This window comes from Nannospalax galili, unplaced genomic scaffold, assembly GCF_000622305.1.
Source record: "Nannospalax galili isolate Female #2095 unplaced genomic scaffold, S.galili_v1.0 scaffold1199, whole genome shotgun sequence".
Taxonomy (NCBI): Eukaryota; Metazoa; Chordata; class Mammalia; order Rodentia; family Spalacidae; genus Nannospalax; species Nannospalax galili.
This window is the reverse complement of record NW_008342713.1, coordinates 196,536-213,211: the sequence shown is the minus strand read 5'-3', so window position 1 is coordinate 213,211 and position 16,676 is coordinate 196,536. Positions and strand designations below refer to the sequence as shown.

The following is a 16,676-nucleotide window of genomic DNA, read 5'->3' as shown; positions in this document are numbered from 1 at the left end:
AAATTTGCATGGCAGATACTTCATAGAATGATTTTGGCCCGGTGCTGATCACTGAATCATTGTCAGTTTGATGAGGTACCTTTCTTTTGACTTAAATGCACTGCAGTGGCATTTAAATTCGAATGAATAATATACTCGGCAAGGGAAGCAAGCAATAAATTGTTTTTGCATTTGCTACACTGTGCCTTTTCAACGTAGCATACCTTCCAATCCAAACATATGTGTAGTATAACTTTATAATCTCCAACAATGCATTTTATACATATACCATTATTGAAATTTTGAATTTCAGAAAAAAACATAAGTGTAGTAGAGGGTCTGCAGTCCTCAGAGTCACATCCACAGAAACTATTTTCACTCACTGTAGTAAGCCAATGTTTTAAAAGCTAAAACTGGTTAGGTTTAAATTGCCATCAGAGTGGAATGCCCTTTATTTTATCAGAAGAGTATTTCTATAAGGTACATTATAACATTGATGATGTTGGGAGCAAGGAGACTAGTGTCAGAACACAAATTCTACCATGCTTGCTTCACAGACTGGGTTGTTAGTCTCTGTGCCTTGAATAGTTTTTCCCTGTAAAAGACTATTACTATCAGATGCCCAAATCACATGGAATGGTTTCATAAACAAAAACAAGTCTTTTGAAATTGTAGCATTATCCTGTAGGAATATATAACTGAAGAGAGATTTTCAAGACACAGAGGGCTTACAGATCTGAGGCATATTCATTGTTTTTTTATCTGTGTGTATGCATATGCTGTGTTGTGCATGTAGAAGTCAGAGGACTGCATGAGGTGTTGGTCTTCAGCTTTTGCCGTTTTAGACTTTTAGACAGGGTTTGCTCTTTGCCACTGTGTATTGCCAGTCTAAACCACCCACGAGCTTCCTGGGATTTTCCTGTCTCTGCCTGTCATCTTGCTACTGTACCCAGTTTTACATGGCTTCTGGGGATTTGAACTCATATCTTTGTATTATGTGGCAAGTGCTTTATCCACTGAGCCATCTCCCCAGCCTAGCTCTTTTTATTATTGTTTTACTATTGTGCCTTTAGACCTTGTGATGGTTAGTATTGTTAACTTGACAGTATCTACAATCTCCTGGAAGATGGACCTCTGGGAATGCCTGTGGGAAATCTTCATTACATGAATCTGAGGTGGAAAAACTTATACACAAGTTCTCACACATACTTTCATCTATAGCCTAACTTCTCCAGGTGCCCACTGTCCTGTTTTTCAGTCTTAACATTAGAAAGTACATGGGCTTTGACATAAAATCTAGTTTCTAAATCTGATCCCTCCACTCACTAAGTGATGGAGTATTAGACACATGACTTTTCTCTTCTGAGTCTTAATGCCCTGATTTGTAAAATAAAATTATCTCCTATACTTGGGGTAATTCCTGGCACATAGTGAAGGAGAGTGCCCCTCAGACCCTTTCCCTGTCCTCTGAGAAAAAGCTGTCCTCCGCCTGACTCTGGAAATCCCCTCCATTGTTCAAACCCTTTCCTGGTACATATGTTTATGGTTTCTATGGACATGGTCCGGGGCAGAAGAGGAAAAATGTTCTGCCCCAGGTAAGCTAGCCAATGGCTGTATAGGTTAAGGCTCTGGAAATCAGCCCTAGATTGTTCAAATACTTTTCTGGTTCTTCTGTTTATGGTTTCTATAGAAATCCCCTGCTCTGAGGTTTTTGTGCTTAAAGGCTCTGGGTCGCAGTGCAGCTCCTGAGCCTGCCTGTGTCCCTGGCTGGTCAGTTTCAATAAAGCAGTGAAGTTCTCCTAGGTCTCAGTGTCCAAGTGGTCCATTCAGGGAATTTTTCAAACTCCGAACAATAGTAGGTACCCACTGAATACCACTGATATCACTAATGTCTCACATACTGACTTTGAACATGGATGGGGCTTTCTTAAGCTCCTGGCTTGCTGTTCCCAATATTGCTCAGCATTTAACACCTTCCAAATTTAGTGTTTACAAAACAGTTATCTCTTTTAACATGCTTAAAATACTTGGGCTTAAAATAGAGAAAATGCAGGATGACATATCTGTGCTCTCTCTTTTAAAGCATCTGGCATTTCCTTTGTAGGTAGTTTAAAGAAACATGCTCTAATTCTGGCAAAGAACATCAACGTACAGCTTAAAAAATAAACTTTAAAAAAGTGTAAATTCTACAATTTGCCCTCAACTAATCAAGGACAATTTAGTAACTCTAATACAAAGGCTGGCAACATCACACATCTCTAATCAGTCAAAAGATAAGCAGTGGCTTTTTAATCACAAGAAGGAATTTGATACACTTAAATCTTACTCAGAGTTCTAAAGAGGCCCTTACACTTTGATGGATCTATTAAATAAGAGCCCAGAAAACACATCCAAATTTTAGTACTGCAAACTCCAGTGACTATGCAAAATTTGCCTGCTGCACATACTTTACAGGTTGTTATTATAATATTTCCTGAAGAGAAAATGACTACAAATTCATGCAGAGCTAAAAGCAGACAAGGTACTCAAAAATACAATGGAAGTAAAGAATACAAGTGATATTTATTATTTTAACTCCAATGTCTCTTCCATATACCCACTTTTCTTCAGACACACTGCCTCCATTTAGGCTCAGGTGTTCTTTTTGTGTGGCTTCAAACCTGGGCTGCCCTCAAACACTCAAATTATTCTCCACATTTTCACCATACCATTCTCCATTTTAGGGAAAAAGAATTCTGAATTCTAGCCAGAATAACAAACAAAACAAAACAAAACAAAACAAACAACCCCACCTCACTGTATAGCTGAGGCAATCAGTAAAGATTCCAGAAGGGTCATGTCTACTGACAGTAGGATTAAATTAATTCTAGAATAAAGAATACTAAAAAGTATGGATCCATCTAACAAGAATGAAACACAAGTTCCAAAAAGGTGCCCTTATTAATAAATGATTTGCCGAAACAAAATTTAACACTCTTCCAAGGGGAAAAAACATACTTAGAAAATATAAGGGACACATAACTCAACATTTAAAAATAAAAAAAGAGGAATATTTTTGCATAGGCATAAATATATCAACATAAATCTAGAAATGGTTAATAAGCACATGAAAAAATGTTCAACCTTATTAGTCATGAAGGAAATAAAATAAGACCCCAAAGAGATTCTGGTGCACACCTATGAGAATAGCTAAAAACAATGGAACTGACTTTACCAAACCAGTGGGCCAGTTAGAGCTTAAAGGCAAACTCCTGCTTGACTCTGACTATGCTTGTAAGTCAAATGTTATCAGAACAGAATCACACTAATTCATGTTTAATCTGCAGCTACTTTTCTGCTCTAACTATGGAGAGGGTAGTTGCAACTTAGCAGCAATAACTAATAAATTTACCACAAATGAAAAAAAATCTCAAAAAAGACTTTGCTGCACAAAGTTAAACAGATTCAATTTAACTGAAATTGTAGAACACACAAATTTAGTCTATACAACAAGTAAAAAGTAAACTGATGGTTGCCTGGAGCTAGAAGTGATGGGTGATGGTGAGATATGGACACAAGGGAACTTTCATGAGATGATATGAAATTCTAGAACTTGATTGCATGATAGTTATGTATTTGTCAAAACCCCCAAATAGGTATATTTTACAATATCTTAATAAACATATGATAATAAAGATGAATAAAAAAGTCAGGTTTGGGTTTATCTGGGTTTCAGAATTCAGAAGTTTTTGAATCTTTAGAAACACTGGACTATGCATTAACTGTATATATACCTCCAACTGGTTTTGTGACAGTATCTCATGTTTAATATATTAATATATCTTCAACAAATTTGAATATTCTAACTAAATAAGTCTAGAAAAGGTCACACAAGCCGGGCTTTGTGGGTTAATGAGCTGTTGCCGTTGTTATAGTGTGTGTGAGCTGGGGCATGTGTATGTCACAGCATGCATGTGGAAGCCAGAGGCCAACTGTCTCAGGAATTGGTTCTCACCTTCCATCCTTGTTGAGGCAGGATTTCTTTTGCTTCTGCTGTGCTGCATACCCAAGGCTAGTTGACTTGCAAATTTCTGAATTTCTCCTCAGAATCTCACCAGAGGAGTACTAGGATTACAGATGTGTGCTACTGCATCCAGCTTTTTTTCTTTCACGTGGGATCTAGGGATTGAACTCAGGTGGTAAAGCTTGCATGGCTAGCACTGTTATCTCTAGCTAGTTTTAAAATCAAAAATTAAGAAAAAAGCTTTTGGGTATTTTGAGGGTTTTTTTTTTTTTTTTTTTTTGGTCTTTTTGTCACAGTGTCTCCCTCTAGCCCCAACTGGTCTAGAATTCACTATGTAGACCAGGCTGGCCTTGAACTCACAGAGATCTGCCTGCCTCTGCCTCCTGACTGCTGGGACTAAATAAAGGCTGGGACTAACGGCGTACACCACCATACCTGGCTTGAGTATTTTGACTTTTTTAAAAGATTTATTTATTTATCTCTCTGTGAGCATATGCACATATGTGTTTGCAGGTACATACCTGTGGAGACTACAAGAGGCATCAGGTAGCCTCTTCTATTGCTCTCTGCCTATTTCTTTGCAGCAGGGTTGCTTCCTGAACCTAGGACTTGTGTTTTCTTACCTAGGCTGGAGGCCAGCAAGCTGCAGTGACTCTCCTGTCTCTGCCTCCTTCAAAGCTGATGTTACAGGCATGCACAGGACAGGTTTATTATATAGGTGCTAGGATCCAAACTCTGGTTTTCATGATTGTACAGCAAGTGCTCTTAACCACTGAGTCATCTCTCCAATCCGAGTTGTTTTTTTTTTTTTTTTTTTTTTTTTTTTCGTGTTTTTAAAATTATTTATCCTTGTAGTAAAGCACTAAGGGCCTATAATTATCTTTGTATGCCTTCTAAGTCCCAAAGGCCTCTTGTGTGCCAGGCACTGCTGTAGCCAGGTGCTTGTAGGTACACAAACACAGGGAAGCTGCTTTTGCCTTGAGGAGGTAAGATGAGTGTGACACAGTTCCTGCTCAAGGGGGCTCAGCAGGTAGATGGGAGTCAGACACAGATAAGGAACTGTGTACAAGGCAGACTTTGATAACGTGAAAAGAGACTGAGGGATGAAGAGATTAGTAAAGTCTGTCTCTGAAGAGATCAGGCTGGAAACAGAGGTTGAGATTTTATCATGGCAGATCATACAGGATAAATTAAGGCATTTGCCCTTTGTCCTGTAAGAAATAACACTTCTTTATTATGAATCTGGACTCACCAGTGATGCTCTCCGAGTCTCTGTGATTACTATTCATGAGGTTTTCTTCACCTGTTGGTGATGTGAAAATGGCATTCTGGGATTGACTCATGCAGTATCCTTTCTTGCTTTGGTTGAGAAGGGCAGCTTTGGTATGAATCAGAGCAAAAGAAATCCATCAAGCCATTTAATGGAGAAATGGATGTGGTCATATGGATCTTTTCTTTAAGACAGATTTTCTCTGATGACTCAAGTGACATCTGTAATAGTAAATGCTCTCATGTGATTATGATCCCTTGGACAGTCATGGCCTAAAACAAAGAACAGATCAAGTGGCTAGAATTCAGCATGCTCTATAATAATAGTACTCTAATTACCTGGCATGCCTATCATTAAGAATATTTTTCTATAATATACACAACATCATGGGTAAATCTCAAAGTAATACACTAGAATAAATGAGTCAGGGCAAAAACAGCTTAAGGTTTATGATTCCATTTTTAGAAAAGAAATCATATCTATAGTGACAAGAAAGCATATTAGTGGCTGCATGGGGTTGAGGAAGGAATCACTAATGGGCAGGAGAACAGTCTTATGAATGATACATGATGTTGGCTTAAAAATGTATGTATATGATGCCCAAATGTGATAAAATTACACACTTGAAGTATGCGATTTGATGCACATAAATTATACTTCAATATAGTTGTTTAAGTTTTCAAAGAATGTCAACTGTTTACTATAATAACCTATTGTAGAGTCTATAACACACATAGAAGTGACAGCATTATACCAGCACAAAGGCCAGGAGGGGAAATGGAGGTATACTCTTACAAAGCTTTTAGACTATATGTGGAACAGTAAAATACTACATACTATGTGAAGGCAGTCGGTGGCGACTTAAAGAGGTATGTAATAAACCAGAAAGCAACTAAAACAGTAGCTCAAGAATTTTAGATAATTGCTGGGAATGGTATTGCAGGCCTTTAACCATAGCACTTGGGAGGCAGAGGCAGGCAGATCTCTGTGAGATGGAGGCCAGGCTGGTCTACATAGTGAGTTCTATTAGAGGTCAGCTGAGAAACAAAACAAAAGAAAACAAAACAAAACAAAACAAAACAAAAGAAGTATAGGGCTGGAGAGATCGCTCAGTGGTTAAGAACACTGAATGTTCTTGCAGAAGACCCGGGTTCAAATCCCAGCACCCACATGATAGCTAACAACTGTCCATAACTCCAGTTCCAGGGGATCCAACAGCCTCTTCTGTCCTCTGTGGGCACTGCACAACACCAGTGCACTTACTTACCTACATGCAGGCATAACACTCATACACATAAAATAAAAATAATAAAATATTTTTAAAAGAATTATAGATAATAAACCAATAAAAGATATGAGATGGATAATACAAATCAGGGTTTCTTAACCCTGATTAACTACTGGCATTTTAGGTCATTTGGGTGTTCACATGGTATATACTGTATGAACTTTAGCAACACTTGTGCCCTGTACTAAGAGCTCTTTCCCAGGCATTCCCCGAGATCTAACAGCCACAATGTCCTAGGGGATCAAACTTGCCCCTAGACAAGAACCACTAACACAAAAGACACTTGTTCTGGTTTGTTTCTCCACTGCTGTGACAAAACACTCTGACCACTACCAACTTGGGGAGGAGATTCAGCTTACATCTCCCAGGTCATAGTTCATCAGGGAGCCCAAGGAACTCAGGGCAGGAACCTGGAAGCAGGAGCTGGAGCACAGGCCATGGAGGAACGCTGCTTACTGGCTTGCTCCCCTGGCCCCTGCTCAGCCTGCTTTCTTATGCAACATAGGCCCACCTGCCCAGGTAGTGGGCTGGGCCCTACTACATCACTCATCAAGAAGATGCCCCTCAGACATGGCTACAGGCCAGTCCAATAGAGGCAATCCCCCGATTGCCTCAACCCAGGTGTGTCAAGTTGACACTAAAGCTATCCAGCACAACACTTAACTTCACTCAAGATTAAAATAAGTAAAAATAAAAGTAAAAATATTTTACCTGCTGGATTATCAAGCAATAGTTTCATTATACTCATTATAAGATATGACATGAAAGAAGAGATACTCTTAATGCTCTCCTGAGAAAAGTATAAATTGATATATGCTTTCTGAAAGGTTTTTACAATGGCCACCAAGCTTTTAGATGCACATACACTGCAACTCAACAATTCTACCAACAGGAATTTATACAATGGATATTTTCACAAAATGCCAAGATGTAGGGACAAGAATGCCCACATAGTATTGACTTAAAAGTATTTGTTCAAAAGCACACATACAACTAGAATGTTCATAAAGAAATATTTTAATGGAGCATAAAAAAGATCACAGTTCAAGCCAGGTATAGTGTCACCTCCCTATAATCCCAGCACTCAGGAGGCTGAGGCAGAAGGATGGTGAGTTTGAAGTCAGCCTAGGATTCCCAGAATTCCAGGCTGGCCTAGACAACTTAGTGAAACCTTGTTTTAAAACAAAAGGACTGCAAAGCACTCAAAACTGTTATCAATTAGAAAATGTTCAATTCAAGGATGGGTGTGGTGGTGCACACCTGTAATCTTAGCACTCAAGTGGCTGAGGCAGAGGACACCAAATTCAAGGCTACATAGCAAGTCCTTTGGCAGGGGGATGTTCAATTCTAATCATAAGCCTTGCTTTTTATAAAAAGACAGTCTACTAAACAGTCTTAGCAATTTGCAGTTTCTATTTATGGCTAACTCATCCACATGAATATTTGCAGGAATCATAAATACTTAGTTATCCCTAAGAAGTAGAAAGCATAGAAAGGAACAAAACAAAGGAATATAAAAAATGGTTGGTGAGGCAGAACAGAAAAGGACTCTTAGAAAATAACAGGGAAGTGAGTTTCAGAGACAAAATGAGCAAGAGAATTAAGCACTATAGAGAAGTCAAAGGGGAAATTTGGGAACCTTAAAAATGAATAGTGACCTTTTGAAAACCAGGTTAACCCAACAGTTAGACCCCAACCAGGCTGGTTAATAAATTACATAGGGAGACTGGACTTCAATGAATTAGACCAGGATTTCCCAACACCTAGATTTTCAGATTTTTACAGACCAATAAACTTTCAAAAACTTTTGTGATCACTGGCATAGGGTTTCCACTTTGTATCATTTTTGTTACCCCATAAAACATTTTATAAAGAAAAAAAAACCTAACAAATAGTAGTCCTTCCCCAAAAAGAGTTTATAATTTTATGTTGGCATAACAAATATTCTAGTTTTCAACATCTGAGTTCAGATAATTTTAATAAATAGTTAAAGATTCTAATATATGTGCAACTGTTTTCTTGGAATATGTTTGCAATATAGTAATGTGAATTAGCCAATGCAATATTAAGCAAAGTTAAAATCTATTTGTTAGGTACTGTAATTCTAGTCATCAAAGGTTATTTTCATATTCTAGGATCACTCTATTATATGTACTTGACTTTCCCACAGTATCTTACTGGCCAAAACTGTCATTTCCAAACCAATCACTGCAAAGGGAAGAGAAATAAAATTAGATGAAACCAATAAAGACTACTTAAGAGCCAGAAAGCAATCTTCTCTGAGACATACCATGGCCAGATACATGAACAAAATCTGAACAAGAAGTTCTGTTGCCAAAGAAGGCAAGAACTGATTCTGCTATGTAATTGTTCATGTCACATATAGTTTTTTCTTAATCAAGGTCTTTGAAGTTACAATACTCCCCAAATCTGGAATTTAAATAAATTAAGAATCTAGGGCTGGAGAGATAACCAAGGCAGTAAAGTGCTTGCTCTGCAAGCATGAGGACATACATTCAAATCCCTGAAACAATGTAGAAAGTGTGGCATTGTGGTGTACACTTGGAATTCCAACGTTGGGGAGGCAGAGAAAGGTGGATCCCTGGAGCTTGCTGACCACCCATCCTAGTCTACTAGGTGAGTTCCAGACCAGTGAGAGACTTTTCTCAAAAAACAAAGTAATTAGCTCCTGAGGAACACAACTCAAGGTTGACCTCTCATCTCTACTGCAACCACACCCATACATGCGTGCAAAGGAAAAAAATTACATAATGTGCAAATTACATAAAATTTAATTTTCAGTGTGTACAGAAGAAATTTTATTAGAACACAGATACATTTTTATTTGAATATTTTCCATTGCTTGCTTTCACCCTCCATGACAGAGCTTAGTAACTGTGACAGAGGTTATATACACATAGCCTGCAAAAGATTAGAATATATATGTATACGTTACTTATGATCCTTTACAGAAAATAACTTCCTAGCCCCGATCACTATCAGTAAAATAATTCAGTCATCAAATGTCAGTCTAAACCTAAGCTTTCCAAGGTCAATTTCTGAAAGCTGAGTTTCCTTCCATATTTAGATATTTGCAATTAGACTAAAGAACATACTTCTATTTTCTACAGCCATAAGTGTATTTAAAAGCTGCTTTCAATTACTAAGAAAACATTTTTTAAAAGTATTAAGTTACAAACTTGCTTGTGAAGGAGGATGGAGGAAGGTGGGGGGAGGAGATAGTGAAGAAAGAAGGAGGTAAACAATGAGTATAATAAGGAAGAGGATAAAAGCAAAGCATTTCTCTCTGCTCCAAGTTGATTCTTAAACAGGACTGTAGTGCTTTTAATCATGATCTAATCAAAGACCAATGTGAAAACCTAACTATAACCCTAAGACCTTCTGCCTATCACTCTTATAGGCAGTCTTACATAGTCATATTTCTCTCTCTCCTCTCTCTCTCTCTCTCTCTCTCTCTCTCTCTCTCTCTCTCTCTCTCTCGATCCTGTCTCATGTATTCTGGACTTACCTTGAACTTACTATGATGTAGCTAAGGATGACCTTGAACTTCTAATCATCCTGCCATCCTGCCTCTGCCTCCCGGGAATACAGGTCTGGAATTAAAGGCATACACCACCATGCTCAATTTCCACTCTTTGTGTGTGCAGGCTTGTGTGTGTGTGTGTGTGTGTGTGTGTGTGTGTGTGTGTGTACACTCAAGAATACAAATGCAGGTTTTGACTATGGGTTCCAGACCTTTACTCTAGAGAACTGCTTTTTAATTGGCTCTGGAGTTTCTTTGATGATCTGGTCTGAACTCTTACAAGAGTAGAGAAAATTAAACTGAACATAGAACTAAGTCCATTGTAAGAGTCATGCAGGAAGAATGTAGCCCTCTGGGGCAATCAGGAACCTACCCAGCCTGCATATGGTGCACCAGGTCAGGGGTGATCTAGAAATGGAGCACTCTTCCTGAGGACTCCTTAGAACATGGCCTGATTTAAATCTGGGCTCCTCAGTAGGGGCAGTTTGGACAGCAGTAGTGGCTGCAGTTGTTTATGCACCTCGACACAGAAGCCTGAATTCTAATCTTATTGTGGTTTTTGAGCTTGTGCTCATTACTTAACCCTTCTGAGTTTTATTTCTCTTTGCCAAGGTGGGGGTATTTACCCTTATAAGATGGGTCAAATATGAAGACTAAATAAAAAATGAAAATTCCTAGTTTGGTGACGAGACACAGTAGACACTCAAATGCTCATTCTCTCTAGCTTTTCCCTATCCCTTAGGCCTGCAGAAAACATATTTTCTGCCTAACATTTCTTACATTTCTGCCCTGTTTGAATATGGAATAAATACAGCCTGAAGATTAGCTCTGATAGTCATCAATTCAAAAGAGACAAGAACTAAGAGAACTAGGAAGATCTAACAAGTGACCCAAGCTTGGACTGTTGAGGATTATCACTAAAGTTCATTCCTTTGTGGATTCTCAGGAAGGTTTGTTTATAATAGAAAGTCTTAACTAGACCTGGTACCTTTCTCCATACCATGGTGGCCAATCACATTAGCCTCCCACTGTTCCTATAACAAGCTATAATAAATTTAAAGCTTAAAACACCATCAATATGTAATCCTACAGTTCTGGAGGTCAGAAGCATGAATTGGATTTTCAGGACCAGCACAAAGATGGTGGTGAGGCCCTGCTCCTTAGCTCTGGAGGCTCAGGGAAAAGCCTATTCCACTGTCTTCTAGCTTCTAGTTTCATTCCTTGGCTGAAGCCTCTTCTGCTGTCTTCCAAGTCAGAGGCACAGCGTCTTCAAACCTCTTTTTCTGCATCCACTGTTATACTGTGGCCAATTCTCCTCCTTTGCCTCTTTTTTATTAAGACACCTATAATTAGGCACAACCGGTCAATCCAGGATAATCTTCTTCTCAAGATCCTTAACTTAGGTCTGCAAAGTCCCTTTTGCCTAATGTAACATTTGTAGGTTCTAGGGAGTGGGATCTGCGTATTTTTGAAGGTCACGATTGAGGTGACCACGGTGGTTAAGAAGAAAATCAACTCCAGTGTCACCACTTACTGATTGTATAATCTTTAAAAAAAAAATTTTTTTTTTGTAACAAACCAGCAAAGCCCAGTACTAAAGACCTGTAATCCCAGCCCTGTGAGGCCGAGGCTGGAGGACCACAAACCTGTCAGTCTGATTAAATAACAAGACATTTCCCACTGCCACTGCAGTGCAACAGCAGATTATACCATAGACCAGTCTATCCAATGCTAGCGCCAGTGTGGTTCCAAATGCCAGGAGCGCCACCTGCTGTCCAAACTGTGAAAATGATTTGTCTTTCCTGTCTTCGTCAACAAAAAGTGCTTCAGGTTCTCAACAAGATTTGCAAATGGTTTGCTGGTGTGTCCATTGCCATGATAATCCAAAGATACGTTAACAAAAACACGTGCCAGGTTATCAGACTGATAGTGAAGTCAAACCAGATTGCAAGTTTTTATTTTACAGTTGAGCTAACCCCTTAAGGAGGCATTCACATCAACAGAAGCCTAAGGATTCAGCTCCAAGCAGCACACTGGTTATAGACAGTCCTGTAAGAATGGAACTATGTGTGGCCCGCCCTGGCACATACATCTTACTCAAAATAACCTGAGAGAATAGTCAGGACCATCTTTGCCATGCAAAAGACAATTAAGTGAACACAAACTATCACATTGAGTTGATATCAGTTATAGATGTGGCTTTATTTGAAGCTAGTTCGTCATTTTGTTTTGCCTGCATGATGAAACGGGAATTACAGGGAAAAGAAATATGTACCTGGTATTTTCCGGAATGTTTAATTTATAATATATAAAATGGTTTAATCCTTTCTAGTTGGTGGTCCTCTTTCTCTTGCTTTGGTTTTTTTGAAACACGGTCTCCCTATAGCCTCAGCTGTCCTAGAACTCCCTATGTAGACCAGGCTGGCCTTGAACTCACAGAGATCTGCCTACTTCTGCCTTCTGCCTCCCAAGTGCTAGGATTAAAGGCATATGCCACCACATCTGGTGATCTTTAAAATTTTTAAAAATCATGTTTATGTATTTATTTTGTGTGTGCGTGTGTGCGTGCACGTGCGTACCAATCAGAGGACAACTTGCCTGCTCTCTCCTTCCACCACGTGTGTCCAGGGGTTTAAACTTAGGTTGACAGGCTTGGTGGTAAAGGCCTTTACTGCTGAATCATCTCTCACACCCTGGTCGTGTAATCTTGAAAAAATTACTTAACTTTGTTTCTTCAATTATTAAATGGGCCTAGCAACAGGATCTACTCTATGGGCTTGTGATAAGGATTAAAGGAATTATGAGTAGCAGCACCAACCTCAGAGGGTCATTGGGGAACTAGGGAAGTTCACACATTTGGAGGGTTTAGAATAGTGCTTTAGAGCACAGCACAGGCTACTTGAGCATTAGTAGTATTCCTAACATCACCAAAGCACTGTTTTATCATGATTATCATCATGGCTACATACTTTTTAGTGTTGGATACAATGGAAAGCCTATTATCAACTGCTTGATAGCATCTTCTCTCCACATAATAACTCACATTTACTTCCTGCCCCCTGGCAGTGATTTAGTCTGAGAACATTAGTCATTTTCTTTCTTTTGATGTATGAATAAACAGAAAGCACAGTCCAGAGTCCTAACTGTGGTAGAAACTAAGCTTTGGCAAGCACAAAGCACTCTCTTAGTGCCCTTCGTAGCTCTATACATAGTCTTTGTGTTTCCTTCAGTGCCACTTACTTTCTTTGCTGAATCTTTATTTAATCTTTTTAGAAACAACTGCTTTTCTCTGTAAGTAACCAAATCAAGCATGCATTATTTAACAAGAAATAGGCCTCTGTAAATCACATATATTTAGAAGAAAATCAAGCAAAATAACCAAGTAACTTATTTAAATAAGAATAAGACTTAAAAAGAACCACCAAAACATGTCACACATAAATAGAAGACACCATGACTAATGACTTAGTTTAGCTTAGCCATGGAACTCAATGGTCAACAGTGAGTGCCTAAAAATAGGCTCTGGGCCTTAAAAAAATTTTTTGATACTTCCTTAAAACAGGATACACTGGACAAAACAGCCCCATGGGAAAGGCTAGAAATTCTGGGATCCACCTGATGGTAATGCAGACCCTGGAACTACAGTATATGCAGATCAACGAAATATTTACATGGAAATATATTTCAAAATTTCATTTTACAAATAGTATTTGGGGCATTAATTTAACACACATGAGGTTGTTGTGTTGCATGCAACAGTAGGAACAGCGCCAACTGCCACTCTGCAGCAGCTCCTCAGGCAGTGGCAACTTAAGCCAGACCAAGGATAAGCTTGTAATTTTAAAAATGAAATAAATTTACCATATTTCCACATTAAATGACTTCTGACCAAGACACACTGATTATAATGTATTTGACTATACCATAGACAACACTTACCAAAAACTCATAGGAACAAAAAAATCAGAACCTGCTCCACACACATAAAGACTGTCATGACTTTAGGGCTAGGAGCTGAATAAAAAAAGGGCAGGAGGAGTGTCAGCACCAAAGCCTAAGGGGGCTAGTGAGCAGCAGACCTGAAGGTGGAGATCACATACCAAGTCTAGCAGTGAGGTAGCCAGATAATGAACTGGTCACAACAAGCACAGCTGCTCTATCAGCAATGTGTCTATGTTCTTTATTTTGTTCTCTAATTGCCATCCAATTTAACGACTGGTAGGGTTTTCAGAATATGAAATATATGCAGGTAGCTCTACTCACATACAGCTTAGCTACTGGACTCAAAAGGCTGTAAAATCTACCAGGGAAACATCCAAAACCATGAATATAATTTAGACTTCTGGGGTCAACATTTTCTCTATATGATATATTTTGGTCATTTTTGCTGGTTTGTTTATATAAACATTTGCTGAGGCAGGCAACCCCTCCCTGTCACAATCTCCACCAACAGAAGGGAGGTAACTTCTGCCATCAAAAGAATCCACACAAGAGCTTCACTGGAAGATAAAAGAGGCCTTGAACCTAGGGTGCCACCTGTGGTTCTTGATAAGTTTCCATAGAAGCCCTCTATCATTCACTAGACGTACTTAGCCTTTAGGCTCTTGAACTCTTAACTTTCACCTGAATTAACCTCTGACTAAGTAGGCATTACACTTGAACAGCAATCCTCTGCCAAAACCATTTCAGATCATTACATGTCACATTTCTTTACCTCTGGCTAATCGATATGGGCAGAGGTACATCTTACTTCACAATCATCTTTATTACCCTTATTAATCCAATAATATGTACACTATTCTAACTTTTAGTTTTTTATACTATTTCTACTTTTGAGTCCACAAATCTGTCACTAGTGCTGCTTTTAGGGTGAAATGGAATTTGTAATATTTATAAAAACACTTTAAACTATACACAGAAATATGTATTTTTTGGTCTCATATAGCCCAGGCTGGCCTCAAACTTGCTATGTAGCTGACGATGATCTTGAACTTCTGATCCACCTGCCTCTACCTCTTGAGAGCTGGAATTATAGGTATGTGCCCCCATGCCCAGTTTATTTTGTGCTGGGGATTAAGCCCAGGGTTTTATGCATGCTAGTCAAGTCCTCTACCCACTAAATGACACCCCACCATCCCACTTACAAATTTTAAGTAGAGTTTGTATTTCAAAAGACTTGTAAGAAAGTTAATCCACAATGAAAGGACTTGGCTTTCTGTCCTGTATACTGCAGCATGTAAAGGGCTGCCTGGCATTTGGCTCCATGCCAAGTGTTAAAGAGGGCTTGAAGAAGTTTGGCCTGATAGCTCCTGAGCAAAAGACAATGTGTATTATTTGTATTTTTTAAGAAGTCCAGCTCAACTACTGAAGTAGAAAGTGGTACTGTTTCTCTGATTTGCTCAGAAAATGGCATGAGAAGAGAATAGGTGATTTCTGATAGAATCTGTGATTCAAGACCTTCAAATTACTCATCCCTGAACAGTGCTGAAAGGCACAATAACACTGAAGAAGGCTTTGTAGGCAAGGAACCACCAGTGAGTTGATTAACTTCACAGAAGAGGAACATTTTGAACAACCTTGGGTGTACACATTTTATCAGAATGTCCACATTTTATCAGAATTAGGCAAATGACCCCAGACAAAGGGACATTATAGACTTTTTCCAAGAAAGCAAGGCATAGACTTTGTCAGGAGTCACTGTGCTTCATAGTGCACATCTGTGTCCCCTTCTGACTCAATAATGATCAGAATGTGACTCCTTCCTGAGGAAAATGCTAAACCACGTTGTCTTCTCTTGAAGAAGCTAGGAAAGTAGGGCTTTATGATAAAACATTAAAAATATTTTACAGTGCTTAAACAGTATATTTTGCCCATCTAGAAAACTGACATATCCAGGTGTGCTAGAGTACCAAGTATAGCATTTAATAAAGGCTATCATTACTTGTGGATTTTATTTTCTAATTCTTAGTACTATAAACATTGAACATGTTTAACACATGCACGTGCTAATGTTCAAAAGTTAATAGTCAAAGGACTGGAGAGATGGCTCTCCAGTTAAGAGTGCTGGCTACTCTTGCAGAGGACCTGAGTTCGATTCTCAGTACCCATATACTGACTAACAACCGTTATTTTTTTTAAAAAATATTTTATTATTTTTATTTTATGTCTATGAGTGTATTGCCTGCATGTAAGTGCACCCATGTCGTTCAATGCCCACAAAGTTCAGAAAAGAGAGTTAGATTTCCTGGAACTGGAATTACAGATGGTTGTTAGCCACCATGTGGGTGCTGAGAATCAAATCATTGGTCCCCTGCAAGAGCAACTGGTGCTCTTAACCGCTGAGTTATTACTCCAGCCCCCATCAACTGTTCTTAACTCTGGTTCCAGAGTATCCGATGCCCTCTTCTGACCTTCTTGGGAACTGCTGGCATGGGTGCACTTACATGCATGCAGACAATACACTCATACACATAAAATAAAAATAATAAAATATAAAAAAGTCAGAAGCATTAAATAGCACCTCTTTATTTGTAAGAGATTATGAAATAACAGAGTACATAACTCACTTATTTTCACTGACTTATCACTAGCT

General features: G+C 38.7%; 1 protein-coding gene across 4 annotated transcripts in view; it reads right to left on the bottom strand.

The window, feature by feature from the left end:
• The window catches only part of Trak2 (trafficking kinesin protein 2), a 72,956-nt gene that overhangs the window by 34,543 nt on the left and 21,737 nt on the right, over positions 1-16,676 (bottom strand). The window contains exon 2 of one of the 4 annotated variants that reach the window (XM_008838770.2): positions 5,235-5,524. The exons of 1 other annotated variant lie outside the window; for it this stretch is intronic. In XM_008838770.2, the coding sequence (XP_008836992.1) occupies positions 5,235-5,325 (91 nt within the window). In that variant the 5' untranslated portion in view covers positions 5,326-5,524. Of the gene's footprint in view, positions 1-3,973; positions 4,138-5,234; positions 5,525-16,676 lie in introns of those variants that run through there. 2 more of the 4 variants (XM_008838771.2, XM_008838772.3) reach the window with 2 other exon arrangements.